Source organism: Erithacus rubecula (assembly GCF_903797595.1).
Source record: "Erithacus rubecula genome assembly, chromosome: 24".
NCBI classification, from domain to species: Eukaryota; Metazoa; Chordata; class Aves; order Passeriformes; family Muscicapidae; genus Erithacus; species Erithacus rubecula.
In genome coordinates, this window is record NC_136676.1 from 4229117 (window position 1) to 4256962 (window position 27846).

General features: G+C 53.1%; 1 protein-coding gene and 1 long non-coding RNA gene across 3 annotated transcripts in view; one reads left to right on the top strand and one right to left on the bottom strand.

The window, feature by feature from the left end:
* The first annotated feature begins 306 nt into the window (after positions 1-306).
* Positions 307-5273, top strand: LOC306811903. The gene is made up of 2 exons (XR_013776759.1): positions 307-3055; positions 4891-5273. It is a non-coding gene; the product is annotated as an uncharacterized lncRNA (long non-coding RNA).
* The window catches only part of AJAP1 (adherens junctions associated protein 1), a 34316-nt gene continuing 10848 nt past the window's right edge, over positions 4379-27846 (bottom strand). The window contains exons 2-6 of one of the 2 annotated variants that reach the window (XR_013776758.1): positions 21344-22017; positions 13661-13748; positions 10665-10907; positions 9444-9574; positions 4379-4906 (exon numbers count right to left, since the gene is read on the bottom strand). Coding sequence is in view for 1 of the 2 variants with exons in the window: in XM_079325995.1 (XP_079182121.1) it covers positions 4885-4906; positions 10665-10907; positions 13661-13748; positions 21344-22017 (1027 nt within the window). In the remaining variant the exon portion in view is untranslated. The remainder of the gene's footprint in view (positions 4907-9443; positions 9575-10664; positions 10908-13660; positions 13749-21343; positions 22018-27846) is intronic. The other variant, XM_079325995.1, reaches the window with a different exon arrangement.

The window sequence follows — 27846 nt, forward strand, 5'->3', positions numbered from 1 at the left end:
GCCCTGGGGGACATTGGGTGACCCCCCTGCTGTGCCACAGGGTGTGGAGGTAGTGCTGCTGTGGCAGGGACTCCAAGGGGATGCACAAGATCCTCTTCCCAGGATGAAGACAGAGCTATTTCCCCACTGCTCACCCGAAGTGTGCACAGCTGGGGACAGGGGGATTTCCCCAGGGAAGCTTCTGGACTCCTTGCTGTGACATGAATCCCTCTAGACACCAAACCAACCCCATCCCCTCCCCAGGAACCACGCAGGGAGGAACCCAGTGACCACCGGCTGCGCGGTTCTCATATCAGTTTTAATAGCAACATCAGAGTACTAAATATACAGAGGGCAAGGGGACAGGGTGGCATTTACAGTGCTTCCAAATACACGGCTTCCACGGACAGAGACAAATTAAAAACCGCTCGGGAAGAAAAGGTCCTTTTGGCACCGCCCCAGCTCGCACTGCGGGCGGGTGGGGCAGCCACAATGCCAAAAGGTGACGGCGCTTCCACCAGATGCCTCCTGGTGCAGGATTTCCCCAGGAAAATAAAGAAGTACTCAGTGATGTAAAACTGGTTACAAAGTAAAACTGTCTCATGTTAGAAAAACGGGTTTTGGCAAAATAAAAATAAAGTGTAAACTTCACTGTACATGTCCTATCAAACAAAAAAATAAACCCCTTGGAACCTAAAATAGAAGAATCTGGGTCAGAAATCTGTGCCCTTAGTGTACATTTTTGTGCAACATATACTTTTTTCAAAGTAAATATTATCTCCACTCGTGACACTATTAAAAATGTACCTACAAATGCTGAGAGTAATTCTTAAAAATGTGTGAGAAGCGTTAGATGAGCTCGGGAGACCAAACCCACAGACTTGGAAATGGCAAGGGATTTCTTGCTGGTTTTGAAAAAATCGCATACAGATTTAATATCTGGTTGAACGAAAATTCCAACCACATTCATCCTGAAATGGGCGGGCTGAGATAGGATAGATATATTTTTTGTTCTATTTTATTTTATTTTTTTGATTTTTTTTTTTTACAAAATATATATTATGTGTAGAATATCTACTATTTTAACTACCGTTTCAGCTGAACTACCTTCCTTCGCAACAAGCTGCCAGTGGAGAAGAGGTAACCTGAAATCCGCCCCCGCGCCGGCTCTGCCATGGCTGCAACGAGCTCCTGGCAGGCTCGGTGCCTTTGGCTCTACAGAGCACTGGTGCCCCGTGGAGCACTGGTGTTCTCTGGAGCACGTCTCCTGACACCACCACTGCCCGCCCTTTCTCCAGCTGGGAAGACAGAGTGAAGGTAAACGATCGGATCTGGAGAGATGGGCGGCTGCCCAGCACCGGCTCTGCTTGGGGTGCTCTGGGGTGAAGCCCCCCTCGTTTTCAGAGCTCAGGGGATTGAGGACCAAACCCTGCCTGCCCTACTTGTTGGTGCCATGACATGGGAGCTGGGACATGGAGCCCCAAAACTGTTTGGTGCAGGATAAAGCCCACCAGTGCTGGAGGCAGCAGTGGCATCGACTCCCGGTGGGAGTGGCACATCCTGTGGCTCCTGCTCAGGGTTTGCAAGGAATGTGGAGGGAGGAGAGTCCTGGAGGCCCTGGGCTTGCTGCAGAGCCCAAGGAGAGCCAACCTCTCCTTGCCATGGGTGGTTTGTCCCACACCACTTTCTCTAAGACAGAGCCACAAGTGACACACGGACACTCCATGATATGTCTGGGGAATGTGGCAGTCTCTTGGCTGCCATGGTGTGTTTCTCAGGGACTATTCAGGGGCTAAGGAATCTGGAAAATGAACCAAAAAGGAACAAGCAGCAGTGGGCTGAGGGCTTACAGCCAAGCAATGAGCAAAACTTTTCTTTTTTTCAAGCTTCCAGGACCTCGGGGTGAGATGGTGTGCCCAAAACATGACAAAGCTCCCACGGGAGCGTGTCTGAGACCACCACGCTTCCCTGCTTTTCCATGGTGGGAAGATCTACTCAATAGACTGTGCCATGGAAATGCGGCTTTCTATTTTCATTTCTTTCTTGTTTTTTGGCTTTCATCAATAGGAGGGAATGAAATCACCACAGTTCATTTCTCTTCACTGTGCAAGACCTTAGGATGCCTGGATCCTGCCTCGCACATCACTGCATCAGCGGCTCCATCCCAGCCCTTCCTCCTCCTCCTCCTCCTCTCCCTCCACCGCAGTGGCCCAGCATGGATGGGGGGAGGCTTCCTCTGATAAAGTGCAAGTGCTGTTGGTCCTTATAAATAAGGGAAGATTGTGCATCTACTTTTGTTCCCTGGTTCACCGCTCAGCTCCAGGGAGACCAGGACATGTCCTGCTGCAGACTGGGGGGGAAGCTCATGCAAATCCTGCCCTCTGAAATCTGTGCCCATCCTGGGCTCACTTCCTTCTCTTTCTCTCTCACACACACACACACACACACACACACGCTGTCCCTTCCTCTTCCCCAGCTCCACAGGGAGTTTCCTGTGAGCCAGGTGCCTCTCCATCACCACTGCCATCACACCACTGCTTGCACCAGTGCTGCCTGTGCTGCCCTGGCATCTCCCAGCTCTGCCTGACAACTTCCCTGTGGGCAGCAGATTCCATCCATGCAGAAACAGAGTGCTGCTTCAGATGCCCTGCAATGAGGGAACTGAGATATATTTCTTGTCATACTGCTACCGCGATTACACTGGAATACCTGTGGGAATGAAATAAATAGGAAGATTAAGGGGAGAAGCACAAGAAACATGTCTCAAAGCTGGTGCAGATGGATTCCCATGAAGTCACAAAGGAAGGACAGCCTGTGGGCAGGGGCTGCACCACTGACACCACCATCACAGGAAAGCCCCAGGACACTGAGATGACCCTGGAGCAGTTGCTCAGACTTCATGCTTCCCAAGGACAGTCCCCACATTTTGCAGGGACAGCTAAAGCTTTGGGGGCCACTGTTCTAGCAAGACACTGTCTCCTCTCCTCCCTGGAGGCATCCAATGCTCTGGAGAGCCAGACATGAGCCACCCAGGAGAAACTGCTCTGCCCAGGGGATGGTTGGCTCAAGTCCGCAGGTAATTGTCAGGGCTGGCAAGGAAGACTTCTGTCTGAGGCAGCGTCCAAAAATTCAGGACAAATAATCCAGACTGTGCAATTCCATGGGAAAAGGACAGAAAAGGACACGGGAACAAGAGACCGCACACGTGGCTATGCGCAACACCACCAGGGTTCTACTTTTTTTTTTGTTTGTTTTTAAACTGCACGTTCATTATCATAAAGAAAAGGAGCTGAGTAATCAGTGGGGGAGTAGAAACGTGGATCTGGACAATTCTAAAAAACCACTAGTATTTACCAAGGGCAGTTTACAAAAAGAACTGGAGGACTTTGGTCTGATCTCTGCTGTCGTTTCCACCCATTTAACATCGAAGGGACCCGAGCGAGACCCATCCCAGTGTCTGATGTGCAGCACGGCATGGCAAGCACCCAACTCCATGGAAAGACTTGGACAGAGGGTTTAGGGTCAGCACCCACGAACACCACCCACCCCAGCAGGAGCTGGAAGGGCATGGACATGTTTCTAGAGCAACACACCAAACTGGAGCCTGCAGAATCGTGCTTCCCTGGCACAAAAATTCCCTTTAAACACTATTAAGAGTTCTCCAGGATTGTGGACATCTGGCTGTGTCTTCTCCTGCTGCAGCAGAGCCAGCCAAGACCAGGAGAACAAAGGAAGAGTCTCTCAATCCCACAGCCTCAGACTGGGGCAGGAGGCAATGAGCCCCTTCCTCTTCTTTCTCACACAGGGCTGAGTAAGCTTTGGTGCTGTGGCAAATTTAGAAGCCATTCTCAAAAAGCCTTCCCACACCCCACTCCCAAAATTTTTCTTCTGTGCCAAGAGAGGCCCGTCTTTTGGAAGACCACCCCTAAAATCTGCCCTGTCCAGCCCCGAGGTATCATGCCTAGCACGGTGGAGACTGCAGCTCTGTGGACACGGGGCAGACCCAGGATTTCCAGCTTCTTCCCATTGATCTCGATGATGTATTGGGATAGAGAAGCCTGGAAATACCTTCAGGACTGCCTTGAGCTGTGCTCTGGATGGTTTGGGGAAGCTTCTCCTCTGCTTCCTGCCGGCAGCACAGCCCTGGCTGCCTCCCACCACGGTCATGTCGCAACGCTGGAAAAGCATTTCCAAAAAGAACCAAAATTATATATATATATATATATATGTATACATACATATATATGTCTATACATACACACACACACGTATATATAAGTATATATGTCTACCTATATATACACATATAGGTTGACAGGCAAGCTGCCAAAGTAGAAAACATCTGATCACCCAGTTTGCATGATGCGTGTTAAAGAAATGAGACCATTAGCCCATGACATCTTCTTTAAAAATGAGTATTTAAGATCTTCAAAAATTGCTACAGTACAAAAAGAGTTTGTGTGTGTATATATATATATATATTTTCTCTCTACATATACCGTATGTATGTATGGACCGGAATGGATGACCCCACCAGAAGAGATGCCCCTCTCGTCCTCCACAACATTTCCAGGCGTTATTGACTCGGCTCTTTGCAAAGTCTTTGCATCAGTTCATGGCACATAATGGTATTATTGGCACAGGTTCAGAGTCACCGTCCATGGCCGGGCTCCAGGCGCTCATCCTTCCCTTTCCATCCCTTGCTGGTTCCTCCTCCTCCACGGGATTCTTTGTTTGCACACTTTCCTTTCTCTCCTCCCAAAAACGCGCTCTTCGACAACGCAGTTACCTATAGGCGTGTTCATTTTTATAAAAATATATTTGGCCCATAGAACGCTGCTCTTTGAGTCTCCTACTGGTAAACAGAAATGGTAGGTACAGGTAACCCATTATTTTTTTATATTTTTACAGGTTCACCAATGGAATCCTGTTGAGGACGAGAAGAAAAAGAAAGATTAAGTCATGACAGGGAATTTGCACCATGTCTTGCACTGCTTGGTTGATCCCCCACAGCCTGGAGGTTTCCTCCTCCTTCCCCCCTAGCTGTGGAGCTGTGGGATTCCTGGGGGAGCAGGGCATGGAAGGAGCAGGGTATCAGTGACCTCCTCCTTCTCCACAGCTGCTGGTCTGTGCTGAGGATTGGGAACACAATTTCTCTCTTCTTGGGGCCTTTTCCAGAGTGGGATTTACTCCCAAGCATCCCTGCAGCTTCTCACACTTGGGCCTTTGAGAAGCGAGTGCTCTGGCAGACGAGCAGATGATGACAAGCACTAACAAGATTTTCTAAAGTTAAATCTAAAGAATCAATAGGGAATTGGTTAAGCACCAAACCAGAGATCCTATCAAAGCCCTTAAGCTATTTATTTACCATCTACTGGAAGATGTCTCCCTATGCAATCCTGGACCCTGAATGTGAAGACAGTCACTCCCCATCATTGGCATGTGGCCACTTGCACTACATATCCGTGACATTTCATGAGCTGTAGCACAGCTGAGTGTGCCAAAGACAGCTGCCAGCAGGTACCTACACCCTCTACAGCAGTGTATTCCTAATCCACACATCCCTAATCTGTGCCCTCTGCCTGGCTGGGATCAGCATCCAGAACATGGTGTGCTTTTTGTCCCAAGGTTCTTTCTCTAAAAAACTGCTATTTTAAAGCAAAATGCCCAATACACCATCTCCAAGAACAACCCTGAAGTCTTAATTAGCGAGACAGATTTTCCAGAGTCCTTAATCTCCTGTGCTGGGGCTGTGCTGGGACTGCTGCTACTCCTCCGAAGACAAGCCAGGATCTTTTATGATGACTCATTATCTGTTAATGTTAACACAAACCATTTGCTGTTGTTAGGCAGAACGAGGCCAGCACAGCAGCTGCTGCCGTGCTCGAGCACGGCGTTACCACAAAGCGCTGCCGGCTCTCTGTGCCAGGGCAGGGTCAGGCTGGTGTCACCAAACCAGCACAGCTGCTGGCCACAAAGTGCCCCTCCCTGCCAGCTGTGGCTCTGGGGGAGCACTGGTTAATGCACAGTGGCAGGGTGTACAATTGGTATTGTATCCCAAATAGCCTCTTTGTGCAAAGTAGGTCAGCGCTTGATCAACCTTACAGATTTTTGTATAATCTCATTCCATGGGGTTTTTCAGTCAAAGAGAGTGGGATTAAGGGCAAGAATAATGCAGAATCTCGAACTTCATTTCAGAAAGCCCCAAAGCCAGGATGAAATCAAGCCAAACCAGCCACCCTGTGCTGTGGTGCCTGGACAAAGCCACTCAAGTCTTTGGCACACGTCCTGTGCTGGTCTGCAGAACAGCAGTGCTCCTGCCTCTGTCTGGGTGCTCCTCCAGCACCACTGGCACCAGCCAAGAGAAGTTTGCCTTTTCATCCCTCCCTTCAGGTGACTCCTGAGAGCTTCCACTGACTGCTCCACTCCTCACCTACCCAGCCCAGGGCCACACTGAGGCTGTGCTGCTACACCAGGCTGCTGCAGACAGACTGACTTCTCTGCCTGCAGGAATAGCTGCCGGCAGCTGCTGCTCAGGTGTGACATCCACCGAGGTGTGACATCCACCAAGGAGCTGGTGCTCCACAGGGGCCTGGCTGCCAGCACAGGCAATCTGCTGGAAAGCTCCACCAGCTGTTTGCCATGGGCTGCATCACCTGCTGTGGGGAGGGACAGTGTCCTGGTGGGGACTGTGCCTGCAGCACAGGAACCCTCCCTGTGGCTCCTGCTGGCACAGGAGGAATCTGACCCCAGGAAATAGCTTCAACATCTGCTCCCTGTGTACCTGGATGAGTTTCACCAGGTTTCCTGACACAACAGTGGCATTGCCTGCAGCTCACTGGGCTGGAGATGCTCTGCAGTGCTGTCCCTTGTATCTGCTGCCTCAACTGCTCAGCCCAGCTGTCTGCATCACCCAAGGCCAGGGTGCCAGCTGGGCAGCACTGTGGTCAGTCTTCACACCAGGCTGATGGACTGTCAGATGTGAAGTTCACATTAAATCCCAACTTGGCTTCTGATGGTCATTTTGACAAAACATCTGCAGCACCTCTGTCCTGCCATCCCTGGGACATGCCACCTGCCTTGTGCCCACACCATCAGGAGCACTGATATGCCACCAAGACAGCTCAGAGCTGTGAAGTGCTGTCAATTAAAATTTGCAAAATGCTAGGGAAAATAGGCTGTTAGGAGAAAGCTGCATGTAGCCCCTCCAGACAAAAAGCTGCACATGCTTCAGATCATCCTTCTCCTCTGCTGTGGTGCAGTGGGTCATCAGCAACTGTCCCCTTCAGGTGACCTTGCTGTGGCTGTGGATGCCAGCCAGGAAACACTCAGTCCCCCGGAAGCGGTGCAGCCCAAGCAGCTGCATCTCCTTTTCCAACAGCCTCTTCCCTAGAAACAAGAGCTGGAGAGGCATCCTCCATGCCTCCACTCCTCTGCTTCCCTCCATCCCCCTGCTCCTCTGGCACTCGGCAGCTGGTGACAGCACAAGGCAGCCACGGTGGCAGGGACAGCCTAGCAGGGAGCTCATCTCAATGCCATCTGCACCTTACACAGTGACACATGAGACTTGGAATGCTCTTTTCACCTGAGGGATTTCCCACTGGCACATGGTTTCAGCTGGGACACAACACTTCTGCAAGTGTGTCCCAGAAACACCCTGGTGCAAACACACCTATGCAGAGTAAACACACAGAGAACAGGTAGAACAGGTTTGGGATCAATCTCATTTTGTTATTGTTAATGAAACCAAACAGCAGCTTCCAGAATTGTATCTGTAATTGAAGAGCCATTACAGAGCTAATGCTCCAGGTACGAGCCGGATGGATTTTTCCAGAGCGCGTCAATGTGCGTTTTATGGATTCCATGAAAATGGGTCAATGAGAATTTCAAGGATTTAATAAGGCGTAATGGAATGGCTTCAGGCTATTTAAAGAAATCTATGGAGGTGACCAGGGCACATTTTTTGGCCTGGGGTTTCACAGGACCTGGGGCAGGAGCAGTGGGATCCATACAGGATTCCTGCAGTGCTTCAAGCTGCTCCTTCCCTCCCTCCACCTGAGGCATGGAGAGCTGTAGATGGCATCGAGTGTAGCTGGCTTGCTTTATGTTTTATTTCTTTCTAATTCACTTTAAGCCAATGGAAAGACATCCCAAACTACAAAACTGAGGGTGGAAAAGGGCCAGTGTGTTATTGCTGAGGCTGGTGTTCCCTGCAGATCCTCCATGCTCATTCTCCTGCTGCCCTCACTCGTGGCACCAGCTCCTGCCTGGGTTCCCTTGCCCTCTGTCCCCTGAGACAGTGGCCACAACAAAAGAATCAGAGAAAAAACCAAGCATATCAGCAGATGGGGAGTGAGAGCCTTTCACCTTCAGCACTGAAACTGCTGCAGACAGAATAAGCTGTGGGAGGGCAGTGCCAGATGAATCCTTGCTCTCTGCCCCAGTGGGCTGGCACACCCCTCACCTGCCCTGTCTAGACACCGCCAGCCCCAGCCTGGCCGAGACCATTAACTTTTTATTCGCTTCCATTCTAATCTAATTATATTTCTGTGTTCAATAGCTGTGCATAATGTTAAACAGCCTATTCCAAGCGAGCTGCAGCCAGGGAAGGCTGGAAATTTCATTTACACTGAATACATGATTCATTACAGCAGGGACTTGAGACAGAGCAATTAATTCACCTGAGCACGTGGCTCGAGTGGGCATCACTGGCCAGGGCGAGCTGGCACAGACTTTTCCTGCCACTGCTATCAGCTGTGCCACCTTCAAAAGTGACACAAGGAGGTGAAAACGGCTCAGGCCAACTCAACAAAAGAGAAAATCCCCCAAGATTGCATTCTTGCAACCACAACAACATCACTGCACTCCTTCAGTCACAGCAACACCCCAGGTGTGACTGGCTGCTGGGGACTGCTCAAAGGGTTGGCTTTGCAGAGCAGCAGGAGGAAAAAGAGGAGGAGGAGGAGGAGGGGATGAAGAGAAGGAGAGGACCCCAGCATCCTTGCAGTGGGCATGGAAGTGTTCTTGACAGCAAACATCACCAAATGAGCTTTCAGATACTGGTGCATGCCAGATGTGTGGTGCTCTGACAAGGCAGACTGTCCATCATGCCACCGGAGGTTAATTACAGATCAGGCCATTTCCCAGCACGGAAATTACTGTGGCTTGTTGAGGTTTTAGAGGTGGGCTGGAACTCTGGGATCAGGCTGAAGTTCAAGGCTGCTCCAGGGACCCTTTGCTTTTGAGTCCTTGTCCATTCCACTCCCTGCCTGTCCGTGTGGGCCTATCTGCAATTAACCTCCCTGGAAAAAGCCCTTTGGCTCCCAATGCCTCTTCCACGGCCTGAAATACATCCAGTCACACTGAAGGGAGTGCAGATGGGAGGATGGCACCAGGCAGGGTAGGATGGGCAGGGTGGGGGCACGGGAGGGATGCGGGATGGACGCAGGGAGCGCGGTACGTACCAGGAAACAGCCCGCTGGCGTCTGCCCTGCCCCCAGAAGTCAAACAGGCTTCGGCCAGTCAGCAGGAGATTTCAAACCATTTCTCAGACACAAAGGCCACGGGAATAAGATGCCGGTCAGAAGAAGAGGGTCTGCAGTGAGCAGAAAGAGGGGCTTGTACACGCTGGTACGTAACACACGGTGCAAGCCGGGGTGGCCTGCTGTGCAATGAGCTGTTTTACATCTCTCTAGAGTGATGCTTTGAGTGGGTCTGGGTTCACCAGGCTGCCTGGAAGTGCTCTGGGATAGAGGGTCCCAGAAAGCATCGCTGGATGGTGGAAAAGCCGTGATCTCTGCCAGCCAGAACACAGGCACTCTCAGTCAGCTGGCTGCAGTTCATATCAAACCAAGGCTTGTGAACACCCAACAAAATGGTGTGACAATCCCTGCCAGTTCTCCACCTTCCGGGGTGTGAAAAAACCCTGGAAAATTCAGACGAGCAGAACCCTGCACACACACAAGGGATGCTGACTGAAAAGGCATCAGTGAAGTTGTTGTCTCCAGACCTGTCCTTGGGGCAACCAGACATGGCCTGTGGCTGTCACACATGTTGTGGTTCCTTGAGGCTGCCTGGAGCATCAGCTGCTCATTTTCTCCCTCAAAACTCTCTGCCTGGCTTTCCCCTCTACCTCTGATGGCAACACACATTCACCATATGGTGAAACCACACCAGCACCCAGTGAAAGCGCTCTGGAGACAGCCTGTGGTGTGGGAAACATTGCTCCCAACCCTGTCACTCCTGATGCCCCCCCTCTGGGCAGGCAAGGGGCTGACAGAGCACAGCCACATCCCCTGGTTGCCAGTGCTGCTCCTTGTTAGTGCTCCACCGTCATTTCACAGCAGCCAAACGGATCATTTGGCTCTCGCTGCCTGCTCCTCCATTAATCACCCGCTCGTTTGCAGCCCAGCAGCTTTGCCGATGCCACTGAGGAGACAGCACGGGCGCTGGAAAAATGGCTCCAGTGGCATTTTATGTGCTGGCAGCAGCAGCAGCAGCAGCTGGGATCTGAACACGGCATGATGCTGAGCTCACCCAGCCCTGCAGGGCCAGGGGCCGCTGAGGCACCACACCAGGGATCAGGAGCCAGTCCCACAACGAGCACCCAAGAGGTAGGTAGCTCTGCCAAACCCTCAAGAACATCACCCCATCAGCACAGCGGGAAACCACGGCGCCCACCCCACCTGTTTCCATTGAAGGTGGTTTTGTAATCCCCGGGCGAGTGCAGCGTGTCCTCTGCGTAGACGGGCACGGGGGTGCGGACGCACTCGTGGGAGCACTGCAGCGTCTCGTTGTAGGCGGTGAAGATGTCGAGGGCGCTGGGCACGCGGGCGGGGGCGAAGTCAGTCAGGTTCTGGCAGCTCTCCTCCTGCTGGTCCAGCTTGCGTTGGTGGCTGTTGCGCCGTGGGCGCCCGCTCTGTGCGCAGCTGGGGGGAGAGAGACAATCAGACAATTATGGGATGGTCTGGCTTGGAAGGGACCTTAGAAACCCTCCAGTTCCATCCCCCTGCCATGGGCAGAGATGCCTTCCATTAGATCAGGTCCTGTCCAACCTGGCCTTGGACACTTACAGGGATGGGGCAGCCACAGCTTCTCTGGGCAGACTGTGCTATGGCCTCACCAAACTCATAGGGACAAAAATTCCCCTAAGATCTAATCCAAGTCTTCCCTGTAGTTGAAAACCATTCCCCTGGTCCCATCCCATTATCTGTCTATGTAAAAACTTGTCCTCCATCATTTTTGTAAGGCTCTTATGGTCTGAAAGGCTAAAGCAGAAGACACAGTGTATCCCTGAAACTAGGGAAGGGAACTGACCTGATTGACCAGTCATTACAGATTGCTCAATACTATATTAGAATTCAGAAATTCCAATTCAGAACTGGAAAGATCAGCCACCAGCAGTAATTTGGCTCAGTGCTTTTTTTTTGAGAATAAAATTTACATTTTAGACACAAGCTTTTTCCCATCAGAGGAATGACTTAATGAGTCACACATTTGTACCTGCAGGAAGCAAAAACCTTTTCTTAAGTGAAAATATGTAGGTGAGAACAATGAAGTGAAACCCTTTCCATTTGGGAGGCACCAACAGGTTCGAATTTCTCAGGATAAATGAGCTCAGGACCTGGTGTGACACAGCAGAGGGATGGCTGGCAGAGCAGCCCTGCTCTCCGGGGGCTCTTCCAGCTCTAGAGGCTTCATCAGGATCTCGTGGCTGCACAACACTTCTGGCTCAGCACGTCAGAGATGAGGAGAACCCCAGCTCACAGGAGCCGCCCTCAATCAGCCTGGTCCTATTTCAGGGTCTAGACACTGATTTAATTAAGATGCCACTTTTTCCAGATGGGATTGACAGCGCCTCGCAGAATGCTGGAGTTTTGGGAGGTGGCAGCTCCGAGGGCGGTGGGAGCTGGGGATGCCAGCACTGTCTGTGGAAGGGGCACCCCTGGGGACAGGAGTGAGGGGCTCTGCCAGGAGCAGTGGCAGCATCTGCCAGCAGCAGGGCACTGCCAGATCTGCTCCGGTTGATGCAACCAAAGGAGACAGCCCGAAACCAACTGCTGTCTCCCCATGTGTGCAGGAGGAGCAGTGACGAGAAGGATGCTGGCTTGGCATGCAGCCATCACTCACCCATCCTGCTCGAGGGGGACAAATGCCAGCCAAAGGACAGGAATGGCAACTGTGTCCCTGCTGGGGTCGGGGCCAGAGCGTGTGATGTGGGTCAGCCCTGCCATGGAGCACCAACACACAGCCCAGGGTCACCCAATGAGCCCAGGCAGTTTGGCTGGAGCTGAGCAAACCCCCAGGTACTGTTTCTTCACCTGGGACACATCTGGGTGCTACCCACACTCCCTGCTGAGATTTTATTTTTTTTTATGATTTCTCACTTTCACTTACTGTAAAGCATTTCTATTCTACACTGATCATTGGATTTATTTTTCCCCCTTTTTGGCTTCAGCAGCAGTTACTGAGCTGTTCTGCCAAGCCGTGGTCAGCCCGATCAATGACTCGTACCGCTCACTGCTGCGACTGGAGACAAATCCCACAAGTGTTTTATAAACTATTCTCCCTGCTCCTTCACTGAGACACTGTGGCAACCAGGGAAGTTTAGTGAATCAAATCCCACTTGAGTTACAGGCGGGAGCGTCACTGGCTGCTCCTCAAAGCAAAGATGTGGGGCCAGAACCTCAGTGCTTTCAGTCAGCTGAGCATTACAGCCATGTAATTCAGCCATTCAGTCATGCTCAGCATTACAGCTTTGCCAACATGAAGATGCCTCCACAGCCCTGCAAAGGGCTTCTCCTCTCATCCCAGTTAGCCAGCAGGCTCCTCATCAACCTGGTGCTGTTGTTGCCTCCTGGCTGCAGGAATCGATTTGCTGCAGCACCCATGCAGAGCTGGGCCAGGCCAGAGGGGAGAGTCACTGGCTGCTCTCCCCCAGCCCTGTGCTGCAGCCATGTGTCTATGCCAGCAAGGCTGACCTCAAAGTAGGGCAGTTTCCCTGGGAAAATAGGTAAAGTGAGGAGCGCCTGGAGCGAAAGATAACCTATTTTGCCATACGCTCAGCCACACTGGGAGAATAAATGGGAGCAAATGGAGCTGGAGAAGCTTGGCAGCACCTGGGGGTTGGGGCATGCTTCAAACCATGGCACCTGAGGGGCTTGGAAGGTGCCCTTCCATCCCTGGGGTCCCAGGGAAGGGCAGGAGATGCAGCTGCTTCTTGCCAAGCCAGGCTGGAGGTTTTAGGAGCAGCATTAAAGCTCCTTAGGGAAGGCAGAGAAGGAGCTGCTGCTGGCACTGGGCAGATCCTGGGAACACCTGCTGTGGCCCAACACATGGCTCTGACCTCTCCAGGTGGCATTGTGCTGAGGCACTCAGCCCCAGCAGCAATGTGCACATGTCCCATGAGACCTTTCCACCCAACCCCAGTCACATCCTGGTCCCCAAAGCCACTGGCCATGTGGTGTGAGGTGGGAAAGTTGTGGTGGTGCAGCTGAACCCTGATGCACCAACCTCACACATCCTTTGGTGTAAACCCCCTGTTTTCTCCTGCAATGCCTTTCCAAAAGCATCCTGGCAGGTGCCACGGGCTTTGGCACCTGCAGCAGAATGAGCACCTCCATCCCCACCCTGTCCCCATGCCATACCACCCCCAAGCCAAGCAGAGCAGGAGGGACCTTACCAATTTTTTAAGACAAGAGTTGTTATCAGCGCAGCTATGACCATGATGAGGGACACTGTAATAGTGATTATCTGATGAACTGCCAGACCTGCAGACAGAAGAAAAGAGACAGTGGGGATGGGAATTGAGGGGACCCTGGCAGAGCCCCCTCCCCACACAGCCCCCCACCAGCCCTTCACAGTGCCAGGCCACACACAGCCCCCGGCAGCGGTGCTGCAATCCTCTCTCCTGCCTTACACAAAATAATCTGTAAACCAGGCTCCTCATTTCCTATCCTCTCAAGTATGTTCCTTGTCAGCCCGAATTAGGCACGAAGAACGGAAGAGGAGTGAAGACATCTCCCCTCTGGGATGGAAAGGGAGACGAGCTCAGCCTTGCACCGGGTGCGGGATTCACCAGGGATAATAATTACAGCACTGACGGCTGCTCGCTTTGCAGGTTGGGTGGGATCATTTCCCCCTCTTCACCTTCCACGGGGTATCATTTTGGCTCGTGGATCATTCCTAATGAGCAGTTTGGAAACAAAAGCAGCTCGCTGTACACTATGTTTGTGATTTTGTGCTGCCTTACAGTTGCAATTTCATAATGAAATGATTTTTCCTGGCTGCAGCCCAAGGATGTGCTATTTTTCACAAACAGATGTTGCAGCTCCTGATGGATGGTAGTTTTAATAAATAAATAAATCTTAGAATGACAGGAAAATAAGCAGTTTTATATATATATCTGTATCCGTCTGTGGCAAGGATGGTGTCAGTGCCAGGGCCATGGCTCAGCTGAGCTGGGGGTGCCTGGGGGCCACTGGGCAGCACTGGGGCAGCCACCACTCGTGGGGAAGGTTTCACTTGTGGCCCCTATGCTGGCCACAGGGCCAGAGCTCACTCCTCGGCTGCTCCACCTCTGTGTTTCATCTCCCAGGGGGAATTCACAGGGAAAATACCACAGGGAGGCACCCCACCTCCCAAAGGTGAGGTCCAGAGAAGCACTTCTGTATATGGTAACACCACTCTGTGAGTTCCCAGAGGGTGGTGACGATGGCAGCGTGTCCCCACGGGCCCGAGGAGAGCGTGGGGGCAGCTCTGGCCCACGAGTGCCAGGTTAGGAGTGACGCCCACCCTGGCACAGCCAGCCCGGCTCATCCTGCACGGCAGCCTTGGAGCAGCTCCCAGTGGGACGCTGCCGAAAAAGATAAAAGGAAAGACTCTAAAAATAAAATCGAACCAGCCCAGTGCCCGATTCCTTTGAAAACAGAAGTGGATTCAGGGATGAGACCTTCCTCAATGCGGGGAGCTGAGGCAGTGGCGGCAGGGCGGCAGGAGAACCTAACGATGCAATTAATCCTTGCATTTACATAATGGGAAAGGCACAGGCAGAACAGATTGCAGGTGGCTGAGCACTGGTAGGGATGGCAGCTCCTCAGAGCAGGACACATGGATTTTAAGAAAGGCTGGATAATTTTAGACTCCATCACACACATAAGTTGCCATATGTAGCGGCACAGCAAAGTTCCTTTGCATCCTGTATTAATTCTGCACCAGAAGCCAGGGGGATTTCAAGGGGACAGGAGATCTTTGTCTCAACGGTGGTGTTGGATGGAGGGAAGGGACCTGCCTGTGATGGTTCCCTGGGAAGCCCTATAGCAATACCTGCTGCAATAAACACTACCAGGTCTTTATTCTTAATTTACAAATATATCAAATCTTTTCCTATAGGAATGGATTCCTAGGGGCATATGGAGAAAGATAAAGCAAATATCCAATCTGTGAGGGGTGAGATTAATAGATGGGGCACCCTTTGAGGGGGAATGTACATAAAGCACCCTGGGGGGTGAGGTGAGATGGACAGAGATGTTGCCAAGGGCAAAGCAGTATTTTACACACAGCCCTTGAAGCCCAACTGGATGGAGGAAAGGGACTTGAAAGATAAAATCAATAGCTCACAGAGCAAAATCCTCCTCCTCCAGTGTAGGCAGCTGCCAGGCACAGGCATAGCTCCCCATGAGAGCCCGTGCCCCCAGAGAGAGAGACCCTGGGAGCAGGAATTTCAGCGCCTGGGTTTTGTTTGCTCATCTCCATGGCAAAAGCTGGGATCCCAGCAGGTCACAGAACCCGGCAGCCACGTAATTACGCATTATTAACAGGGAAACAGGGAGCTGCAGGAGGGCAGAGGCAGGGAGGGACACCCAGCACTGTCCCCTGCACCTGCCAACGCCTCAGCCCGGAGAGGGCTCCCCCTGCCAAGGCTTTTACCAGGCAATTTGACGCAGTGACCATTTAACTAGAGGGTAATTACAGGAGAAGTATTTAATGGAACCGAAAGTGTGTCCAAGCCGCTGCGCTTCTGCTAGTGCAGCAGAATTCCGCGCGCCGCCTGCCAGGAGGGAAAGCTCTTCAAAGGCGCTCTCTGAACCCTCGGAAATGCTGAAATATCTCTGGGTTTTTCCACTCTCGTGCTGTCCGTGTGCACTACGCTCTCACTGGGGCCTCTAATCCCCCTGATGGGGGGAGAGGGGCCACAGAATCCCAGCAGGCAGCACAGCCCAGCTCCCGATTCCCCACATCCCGGGCAAAACCCCAATCTTCTCAGAGCAAGCCAAAGCCAGGGCTTTTTTTTTATCTGTTATTTTAAAGACCATATATTTGCTGCTGAGATGAAAGTGCTGAGGTTTGGCCTTTCTGGCCACCTTTTGAAACGGCTCCCGGACAGCTCTGCATCAATGGAATTAATTCCAGGAGAAAAATCCATTTGAGACTAATGTCTTGCTACTGCAGGAGCGCGCAATGGCAGCGAACAGGAGATATAAGCTCTTAATTAAAAACAAAGAGAACCTCTATCCCCCAAGGCCTTTATTTCAACAGCTCTGGTTAGGGAGCCTGTATTTTTCATTTTCCCAATAAAAACAGCTATGAGCTGCAACTCTTTGAAGACCCTCGTCAAGGCCTTGAAGCTGCATAAAATTAGAAAAATGAGAAAACAGCTCTATTTCATTTAAAAGGGAGAAAACTAGAGTTACTCGTATGGGCCAGATATGGCTACCCCCAGTCTCTTCCCACACATATGCTGTGTGGATCTCCCTCTCCTCAGCATCCCATCCTCATCCCTGCCACGAGTCTCCTTCCTCTGTTCTCACATGCCCTGAGCATCAGGATGCTTCCTCCTGAGCATTGTGAAGAAGCTGGGGCACAGTGGCTGGACTCAAGAGGCTCTACAGCTTCCCCAGCCATCAGAAATCACATCTGAGTCCCAAAAACCTCATTCCCTGATAAAGCTGCCTGTGGACAGAACAATTCAATCAGGAGTGTGGTGTGGCTTCCCTGCTGCCACTGCCGGCCTTTCCCAGGGGGGATCAGCCAGATTTGGCCGTAACATGAACCTACTGCTGGTTAATAGCTTGTAAGGAAAATAATTTACAAAAGCCACAAGGGTCTGATACAGGGGAGGAGACACAGCAGAAGCTTTGTTAATGTACACAGCCAGTTCCTCTGTTGCCCAATCCACCACATAACAAATCTCCTCGGGTCTGCTCTTCCCAACACCTCCTTGCTGGAAAATCTGGGGTCAGCAAAGCTGCTTGGTTTTCCACCTGGTAAATCAGTGATCTCTCTGAAACCCAGCCCAGGGAGGGTTAGTCATCCTGAGGTGAAAATGCAGCTTTTCAGCAAAAAAATCACCAAGGTTTCTGGTAACTTCCAGGTATTTTGAGCTGGACTGATGAAAGAAGGAAAACATCCTCCCGCTGCTGCTGCTGCTGTGAAATGTTCTTGCCAAGAAGAAAAATCCTGGAGGCTTATGCTAAAGAGACTGGGACTTATCTTCTCAGGTGTTATAGCAAATATCACCAAGCAATAAATACTTGGAGAGCAGCAGAGGAGAGTTTCTGGCTGACTGAGATGCACGTGGGAGGATGTGCACAGGCACGTTCGCCATCCGCGCATCCGGGGAGTGTCCCGTCAGCTCAGCTGATGGCCTGGCTCCTTCCTTGCTTCCAGCCTCATCCTCCACCATTCAGGAGAACTGCAGCTGATGCACAGCCCGACAAGGGATCCTTAGGGCAGTTCCCAGGAAGGATAACCCGTGGTGCCAGCTCCTTCACCTCCTCTGTGTCCCCCAGCTGCAGCATCTCTCCCCGCCTTGGCACGGCGGATCAAAGAGGCAGCTCCATCCTCACTGCCCAGGCTTTTTTTTAAACACATTTTATCTTTAATTAATTCCTTTGAAGCTTTTTGCATCTACTATCTCCTCGCCTCCAGCACCCCTCTACTGCACCCTCTTTCTGGAGGCAGGGTCATCACCCGTGGGAAGCAACACCTCTATTATTATTTATTCCTGACACACTGGCGGCTGGAGGTGGGGAGGGGGTGGTGAGTGGCCTGGGGCCACCACCAGCTCAGATCCAGCAGCCACATGGCCCCCACCTTCCCCCAGGAGATCCCAGCCCTGGTGAAGGGGTGTCCCTGAACACCAGCTCTGCCACAAGCTCACTGAGCACGGTGCCAAATGCGCCGCGACTGGCCATCAAACACCCCTAAGAGCAGCAGACAGCACATGGAGTTTTCTGCCTTATAAAGCACTTAAAGGTTTAATTAAAGACAGCTTTATCCTAAAGCTCCTGAAAGAAGCCTCGGACAAACCAGCCAGTGCAATTCCTGCCTTGCTCTAACAGCTCTGATTCATTCCACTCTTCTCTGCTTTGGCTGAGGCTGTGGGACCTGGGGATGATCTGCCTTGGTGGAGGAGCCAGCCCACGTGGAGAGTGCCCGGTGAAAGCTCCTCACAGCCCTTCCCACTTACAGCATGCTGGAATTTTAATTATTCCTCTCTTTCCCCACTCCAGTGTAAAATGATTATGACAGCCCTGAAGAAGGAAGCACGTTTTTGAAAAGCACAAGCATAAACTACGCCTGGATGAACATCCTGCATGCCCAGCTGATGCCAGCAGTGCTGTGCACAGGGGTGGCACTGGGACAGGAACACCTGAGCCTCAGGTCACCTGAACCCCCACGGCAGCACCCACTGGGCTAAGGCACGCACCCTCCTCTGCTCTCATCCCAAGCATTACCTGCCATCACTCCTCTGCTGCCTCTCCTGCCTATGAGCCGAGGAATTCCTATTCCAGGGGAGTTTTTTAAAGCTTGTTTTTGCTGTCAGCGACTCACAGAGGCATTGTTTCTGCCTTTTTTCTCTCGCTCCTCAGCAAGGAGGAAGGGGGGGCGAGAGGCAGATCTGACAGAGCGGAGCTGCTCCTATTGCTCATCTCAGTGAGCACTGCTGCCTCTGCTAAGTGAAGTGGTTCTTTTTACCAGCCTGTGTGCACCCCAAGGACTTTGTGGTCCCACAGAATCACCAGGGGCCCAGAGGCAAAGCACAGAGGGATACAATGACAGCACAGGAGGGACATGGGGGCAGCAGCACAACAGCAACCAGCTGCTCCAATAGAATAGAATGTTGGGGATCTGGGTGGCTCCAGCAGCCCTGGGACAGCTCTGCCAGCTCCTGTGGGTGCCACACACAGGTGGTTCCACCCTGACCCCCCCAGGCATGTGCCAGGGACAGCTGAGAGACCATGGGCAGTGGGAGCAGCACCCCACCCACCCTGGGCTCCCGTCAGGGCGCCTCACTGGACAGGGACTGGCAATGTTCACTGAGGCAAATAAACCGTACAGGCGAGTTACCTCATCCTCATTTGTAGCCATATGTTTTTCCCAGCAGAGAACAAACACTTCCAGCCGCTACAGCTTATATAACAGAGCGGAGCAGGGCTGGGAAGCTGCACAGCTTCGCACAGGCACTGCACCAGCAAAACTGGCACGGGCACGGACCCTGCTTTGAGACAGTGTTGGCTGCTCGCTCCCAAAACGCTGTCCTGAGGCACAGCAGGGGCATGGAGCTCCCACTGGGAGCGTACTGAGAGATCTCTTGGGTGCTCAGCCCCAGCACTGGAAGGAAAAGTGCAACTGGAGCCCAGGAGTTTTTCAATTGAGGGTGGATGAGCTGGGATCAAACAGGGCCTTCAGACCCGGAAAAGAATTTATCACATTCACTGCTTGAAGAGAAGTTAATTAGCAAGAACTCCCGATCCTGGAGAAAGCCCCTAATGAGAGCTAAAGCCTTGCAGATTAAAGGAGTTGGCCCCCTGGGAGCTGCCAGGGCTGCTGCTCCCATTGCTCTGGGGCCACGCAGGACAGCAGTGGTGGCACCAGCGGGTGGGTGGCATCACTGTCAGCTCAACTTTGCCTAAACAAGGCAGCCCACTCCAGTAAGTCCCAGAGCCCCAGCACATGTCAGGAACCATCCTCCTGCAGCTGGTGCCGGCAGAGGGACTCCTGTAGCTGGCTGATGGCAACAAGTCCCCTGGACCCCACCCTCCTGGACTGGATGATGCCACTGAGGCCAGAGGCACTGACCAGGGTAGGTCTGGGGAGACCAGGCTGCTGCTCTCATCATGCAGAGAGCAGCAAAGCTGCAGCCCTTGTCGATACTCCCTGGCTGATCTATCCAGCCAATTCCAGCGTTTTGTAAAAGGTGTGTAGGCTGGGAGTTATGTTTCGGCTATAAATAACTCCTTTAAGTCAGGAACAACATCCTGGTTACATCGTCTCTTTCTGCCAAGCTGGGCTGGCTGGATAAATTAATTGGGATTAAGATTAGGCCATAAAATTCCTATTCATTTCGACTAGAAAATCGCAGTGGGCTCAAAGCAGTCGATGCACAGTGAGTAAATTCTGTAAACTATCCACCGGTATCCCACGGTTTAATATCAGCAATAACAAATATAATTTGCAATAAATGGGAAGCAGCTTTCCCATCCATGTCCACGCAGCAGCCAGCGCTGGGGGAAAGCATTGCTGAGCCGAGCGTGGTGCTCAGCGCGATTACGGGAGATGGGCTGTGGATGGAGACTGTAATGGGAAAACACAGCAAGCGGCTGGAAAACGCCTCGGATAAAAGCGATAATCAGCACCGCCATTCTTGTTTAATGTCACACTAACTCCTGTCCCAGGCAGCGCTGCCACCGGGACACTCCCACGGCGGCAAACGCTCTGCTCCAGGACCTGCCACCCCTCCTGATGTCCCCGTGTAAGGGTCAGTCTGAGGTTTCTCTGATCTGCCTCACGACCATCATTAGAGACTGAGACTCCGGGACCCCACACTCGTTCTGGACCTGAGCTCTGGCCTGGCTGCACAAGCACCTTGTTTGTAGGTGTGCCTGGTGCTGCCATGGCACGCTGCTCTCGAGCTACTGGCTGTAGCGCCCTGTTCCACCTCTTTCTTGGAGCAATGATCTCTGCATACAATAGTCCATAAATCTCCCCACCTTTTGGCCAGAGGCCACTCGCTTTAGAAAAGGACTATAAAAAGTGACTTTCTTGAAGAGACCCTGAGATCTCTTTCTCCCCAACGGATCCAAGACGCATCTGTCATCAGACGACTCGTGGACGACGTCCCTTCCTTTCTCTCTCTCTCTCCCCCCTTTTTCTTCGTTCCTCTAACTCTCTGTTTCTCTCTCTCTATAGCAAAACTAAATTGTTACATGCAATAAACTGCATTACTGCTTTCTGCTGAACAAACCTGAGCGTCTTGCCTTTTGTCTTTTGCACCCTAGGGTCGAACGAACCCTCACGACTCCCGCTTGGTTTGAGCGGATCGTGACACCCCTCCACCTCCCCAGCCCCCGGCACACCCTACCTGTGCTGTCCCCCAGCCCACGGGGCGGCCGAGCATCCTTGCCGCCGCTGCTGTGTCCGGCGGCCGGCTCGGCGGTGCTGGTGCGGCCGGGGCTGCTGCGGGGCCCGTCCCCGGCGGGCGCGGGGGCCGCGGTGCTGGGAGGCACTCGGGGCGGCGTGGCAGCGGTGGCAGCGGCGGCAGTGGTGGTGGCGGTGGTGGCGGCGGCGGTGGCGGTGGCGGTGGTGGTGGTGGCGAAGGCGCTGGGCAGCGTGCTGCTCTCCAGGGAGTCCTCCTCGCCCGTGGGGCCCCAGACGATGACCTCGGGCAGGGCTGTGGGGCGCCCGTCCCGCGGGGCGAAGCCGCGGCCGCGCAGGTGCCGCCGGCCCCTCCGGGAGCGCGGCCGGCGCGGGGGGCGAGCAGCGGACAGAGGGGCGGCGGGGGGCGGCCGGCGGGAGCGGGGTCTCTGCAGAGGGGGCGCGGGGGCGCAGGTCCAGGGGGGCCCGGGGCGCTGCAGCTCGTCCTCCCCGCTCGCCGTGCCCCAGAGCGAGCTACGCGACAGTCTGTGCCGGAGCGCCGGCCGTGGCGAGAGCCTCCCCCCAGTCCCGGTGGCTGCGGGCTGGCAGCTGGCAAGGTCCATGGCTAGGTGGAACATGGCTATTAAAATCCAAGCATGGCTTCCGAGCGGGCAACCTGACCTGTGGACAGACAGGGAGCGTGTTAGTGAGGCATCCCAGCTCACCCTCCCAGTATGGTACACCCTATATCTCCGAGCCCAGCCACCCAAAACATGGCCCGGCTCCACGGCTATCACTGTCCTCCTTGATTATCCAGCCAGAGTCCCCCAAAAATGGCATCGGAGGACACAGTCCACTCCCTTCCCCCGAAAACTACCACCACCAACATGGCAGGCTGAGGATCCCCACTCGCAACCGTGACTTATCAGTTTGTCTGAGGGTAGGTTTTACCAGGAAACACCTTGGAGGAGTGGCCAGTGCCTGCTTTGCCCAAACTCAGCCCTTCGGAGCGAATTATCCAAAGCAGACAGCCCAGCAGAGCTCCAGCAGCACAAGCTTTCACTCCAGGGACACTGAGATGCAGGGGTATCAGAGTGCACATCCCAAGCCCACAGGGAGCATGATGAATCCTTCAAAGGGCTGGAGCAGACGAGTCCGTGGGCTCTTGTGTTCACACATGGAGCCCATCTCCCACCGTGGCAGTCACCCACGCTGCAGCAGGAACATCCTCCCACGGGGCACGGCACATCCCCTCCCACGGCATGGGGCACCTGAGCTGAACATGATAGGGAGGGCAGCAGGAGCAGCCCCTTTTGCTGCCCTGGAGCAGCTGGAACATCCCTGATCTGCTGGCAGCTTCAGCAGTTACAATTTTGCTCTCATGTCACCGTCACGTCACATCACGTCACAGCCCTCTCCTGTCCCCAGTGGCACTGCACTGAGGTTCTGCTCCCCTCATGTCTCCTCTATGATGCTGCCCTGTGTAAAGTGGCAAGAAAACCTCCGATAGGCAGATTTTTATTGCCTTTCCTTCCCCACCCTGGAAAAAAAAAATCATTAGGCCAAAGCCCAAAAATCTTTACTCCATTTTACTCAGCTTTTACACGAGAAAGACTTTTGTCAAACTCAGCATGAGTTAATGAGAGCTTTACATGGCTAAACGGGCTAATCCTCTGCAGCAGCGCCCGCACAGTCCTTGGGAGCACGACAGAATGTGCATCTGGTTGACAGAAGCATTTGTACACTCCCTCTGTGCGTGAGCAAGCAAAGCTAAAGGAGCTGACCTGGATACTCCCAGGCACAGGCTTTTTCTGCTCAGAGGATCTCGGCTTTTTTTCCTAATTGGGTATTTTTTCAAAGCGTAACAACATTTATTTTGGGGAGGGAGAAGGCAACGCAAGGAAACAGCGCAGAAGGAGAAAGGGAAGAGCCAGAAACAGACAACAGAAACCAAAATAGTTCAGGCTGGGGGAGGAAGGATTTCAAGGCTTCAAAAAAACCACAAACCACCCAAACCGTGGTGGTGGTGGTGGTGGGTTTTTTTAGAGGCCGACAGAGTGGTGGCAGCATGAAGAGTGTCCCCCACGTGCTGTAGGCAATGCTGTGCTTCCACTGGTGAGGAGCCACAAGCTCATGCTCCAGCCGGATCATCAAGCACAGACTCACCTTTGCAATGCTCAGGATCACTTCTGTAGCACGTCAGGCTTGATTTTAGCCTCTGCCCAGCTCCCCAACATGACCTGAAACATCTCCTTGCAAGGAAGGAAAGGTGCTGGGCACCTCCTGCATGTCACTCACCCCAGGTGCCACCACTCACATCATCTGTGCCCACCCACAGACCTCCCCCTCTCAGCAGTCGGTGTTGCTCACGTTCAGAACTTTTATGAACAGCTGCTGAACAGAGCAAGGGAAGATGTGCACAACCCAAACTTGGTGCTCGCTGCATCCCAGCCACTGCCTGGAAACTTCTGAAAGACAAAATGTCAGTTCTTGGTGCTTGGGATTGGCAGCTCACAGGAAAAACAGATATTCCCCCTGCTTCCATCTCCTCCTGTCTCCTTGTGATATTTCAGGCTGTGGCGATGGCAGCATGAACTTGCAGGGGCTTGCTCCTGCAGAACCTGCCTGACACAGCTGCATCAGGGGGATGTGTGGGAATAGGCAACATCCAGCACTTGTCTTCCCCTGGGTCATGATGGAAACCTGTGCCCCAGCATGGCCAGGCAGAGCTGGTGATACCCAGCACCAGTGTCCCTCACTCCTGGCACTGCTCACAGAGGCTCTGGGATGGGGATGGACACAGTAGGGAACACTCAGATGGGGCAGATCCCTCTCTGCCCCGAGGACAGCTTGGGTTTCCCTCCCACCAACATCCCTTCAAGTGATGCCACCCAAAGGACTATCACCCCAGTGTCCTCCTAGCCACCCCGCTGGCTGGCATGTCCCCAGCAGGCGGCTTCAGGGACAGAAGCAGCGAGTCCGGTTACCTCGGAGGAATTTTGCGCGGCATGCGATCTTCTGAGGGCTTTGCAACAACAGATAAGAGCAAGTGTCCTTCAGAATAAATAGCAGCGTGTAGGAGTTGCCGTTGTCCTGGCAACGCAGCGTGATGTGCCCGGCGCGGCGGCGGGGATGGATGCGGCAGGACCACCCTGCCCTCCCCTGCCGCCCCCGCCCCAAAACAGCCCCCTGCCACGGCGGGCAGAGGGGGTGACACGTCCCGAACACACCCAGGGAGCGGGGGTGACACATCCCGAACACACCCAGGGAGCGGAGATACATCCCGCCCGCATCTCCTGCCAGCCAGGGAGCGGAGATACATCCCGCCCGCATCTCCTGCCGCCTTGTCCTTGCCCCAGAAAGCCTGGGCTGTCCCAGGAGAGCCCGCTGCGGCTGGCACAGCACGGCCCGGCACGGCACAGCGCCCCGGGAGTCCCCCCGCCTCCGCCTCGCTGAACAGGCAGGAGAGCACCGCGCTCCTCTCGGGAGCGCCAGCACAAAGTCACCGCTGCTCGGAGGCCGGGAGGGCGTTCCTGCTTTGCCGAGACATCAAACAGCTCCAACACCTCGCCGATGGCAGGAGCTGCTCCTCTGGGACAGCAGAGCGGAGGCAGAGGACCCTGTGCTGCTCGCAGTGCACCCAAGGAGGGGCTCCGGAGTAAATAAGGGAACACATCATCCAGAGCCACACACAGCATCCATCTGCCCCAGTTTGGGGGCACGGAGCCTGCCCTGGCTGGGGCTACACGTGGGCCAAAGGGATGCATTTGGGCAGGGCTGTGGTTACGCTCCTCATTTGGGAATCAGGGCTTTGGTTATTCCTCACCCCCCTACAAGCACACACAACCTATTTTGCAAGGAAATGTGAGGAGCGTGGGCAATTTTCACATTACTTCCTTTCCCATCTTGGAGGTGAATGGGAATGTTATCCCAAAATACTGTTCAAATTCCAGGAAAAACTCAATAAAACTCCGAAACTGGGTTAGATAAAGAAACATGGAGTGGATATATTTGAGAAAATGAAATCCTGTCCTTGATCTCCTCATCCAAGGCCTTGGCTCCCAGCAGCCACAAATCCTCTCCCTGGGCTCCATGAATGATGAGGCAACCACTCTTGCATGCAGGAAATGGAATTCCTACAAATATTTACCTGCAAGAAGCATGAGGGCAGATTTCAAGGAAACTGCTGAGCTAATGACATGGATCAGGCACTCCAGGACTATTTCCTGAGCCTAACTGAGCCCATTCCACTTCCAAAGGTGGAGGAACAGGGGATGTTGCACTGGAGCCACCACAGCTTCCCCACCCAACACACCTTCCAGAAGTCCTCCTCTGTATGAAACAACTTCTTGGATCTTTCCAGGTGCAGCCATGTGCTTTGAAGAGGAGGACAGTTGGCACTAGAGAGAGAGATTAATTCCAAGGATGCTGGAGGATGTGAGCTCTCCTCAGCAGTGGGGAAGAGGCTGTTGTGGAACTTGGCTGCTCCCACCACTGCACACATGGTACCAACCTCCACGTGCAGAGAGGGAAAGTGAGAGCATCCAGCATGAAACAGGACAGAACAACCCCTGCCCCAGTCCTGGGAACCCTCTGTGGTGGCAGCACCTCAGGCAACCCTGATACTGCAGACAGGACATGGATTAATCCAGTGCACCTGCTGTGCTCTCTGAACCTCCCAGCTCTGGTAATGTATCTGAAAATTAACTGGGATCACGGCTCTGACAAACATCAAAACACCACCCGTCAGCACTAACCCACTTCCCCAAAGCCTCAAAGGCTCACTAGAGTGCAGTCCCTTTCATAAGGTCCTTTTTTGCTCTCCAGCATCAGCCCCTTTCTCCTGTGCCTGTGGAGACACTTCACAGGAGCATTAACTGTAGAATAGGCTGATTTTTAATGCAGAATTATACAAATGGAGCCATTCTTCCATTTCATGCCTCCTGTTAGGTAATCTATCGGTATTGCACAGGGAATCAAGGTTATGTCCTTGTTGGGGTGATTTACGAACTCTGAGCATTTCATATCTCTGAACACCAAGCAAGGCAGGGACAGAAATATTCCTGTGAATGCCTGGAGCAGGAGCTGTGGTCAGAGAGTTGGGGTGATGTTTCCTTTTCAGGCAAGACAAGGTAGGAAAGAAGGCTCCACGCTCTAGGAAAAGCATCCTTGGCAGCGTGGCTGCTTGTCCTACAAAGGCATTTAGAGTGGGACAGGTTGTAAGAGAACGTGCAGGAGCTCAGTGGCCCCGTAGAGAATGGAATGAGGCCGCTGCATCCCAGTGGGTGACTTTCACACTGGAGCAGGAAGAAGAGGGGAAAACTTCAGTGGCAGATACTTGGCCCACGACTGTGTGTCCTCTCTGAGGTGGGGACTGCAGCCACTGCTGCAGCTGCTCTCCTCTCTCTCCACCCTGCTGTCCTGTGTGATGATCCCTGCAGTGCAGCGACTGTCCTTTGTTGTCACACTACCAACCATCACCATGGAAATGGAGCCTTGCCTTTCTGCACTCTGGGACTCTCCCCAGGGCTGGGAGGAGGAGAGATGCACCATCCCATGAGAGGGTGGCATGGGTGACTGCCAAAAGGCACGTGCAAGCTGTGACATAGGATCAGCAGGTGACCTCGTGGACCACTCCCACATGGTGTCCACCATGTCCCACCCCACAACCAGGCATCAGCTGCCACCATGGAGACCTCCCTCCTGAGCTATGTTCTGCTATAGGATGAGCTTCTCTGATCCCAGATCCAATGGGAACCAGGAACACACAACCCACTGCGCCATCTGTAGCCCCAACTTCTTCCCAGATAATTATAAATTTGTGAAAATATGGCTGCCAAGCTCTTTAAAGCCAGGACTGGGACTTAAGGCACAAAGGCTGACACACAGTAGCACCTAAGTAAATTAAATGTGCCACATCACTACCTATCTATATTACAGTCCTGAGCTTCAGGATTACCTGCTAATAAAAGTGATATTTAAAACAAGTCCTAAGTTCCTCCGCTGCCCCCTTCTCCCCACAAGTAATTAAACTGATGCCGCTTCCCGCAGTGGAGGGGATGAGATTTATCATGGAAGGAAATCAGCAGAGGGTGAAATAGGTTGAATCCTCCCTGCCATGCTGCTGTGGCCAAGCAGACAGCAAACACCCACTTCCCTGGAAAAACTGGGCAGGAAAGGGTTGGGCGGGGCTGGGGAGCCATGGGTCCCCCAGGATGGAAATGCCAGGATGGAGGAGGCTGGATCCACCCCTGGGGAGTTGTTAGAGGGGCGCAGAGGGCAGCCGTGGCAGTGGGAGCCACTCTCTCTCCTGCCTCTGCCTTGAGCTCACCCAGCTGCAAATAAACAATTTTACCATTTGAATAGCCGCGAGTGCGGAAGGCATAATTAACACCCAGCGGTACCATCAGCCAATGTGCTGATGCGGGAGGTGCAGCCCCTGCCAGCGCCGTCAGCGCTCAGCTCCGGCTGCTCCCGCCTCCGGGCTGTCCTTCGCCAGAGGCAGAGAAA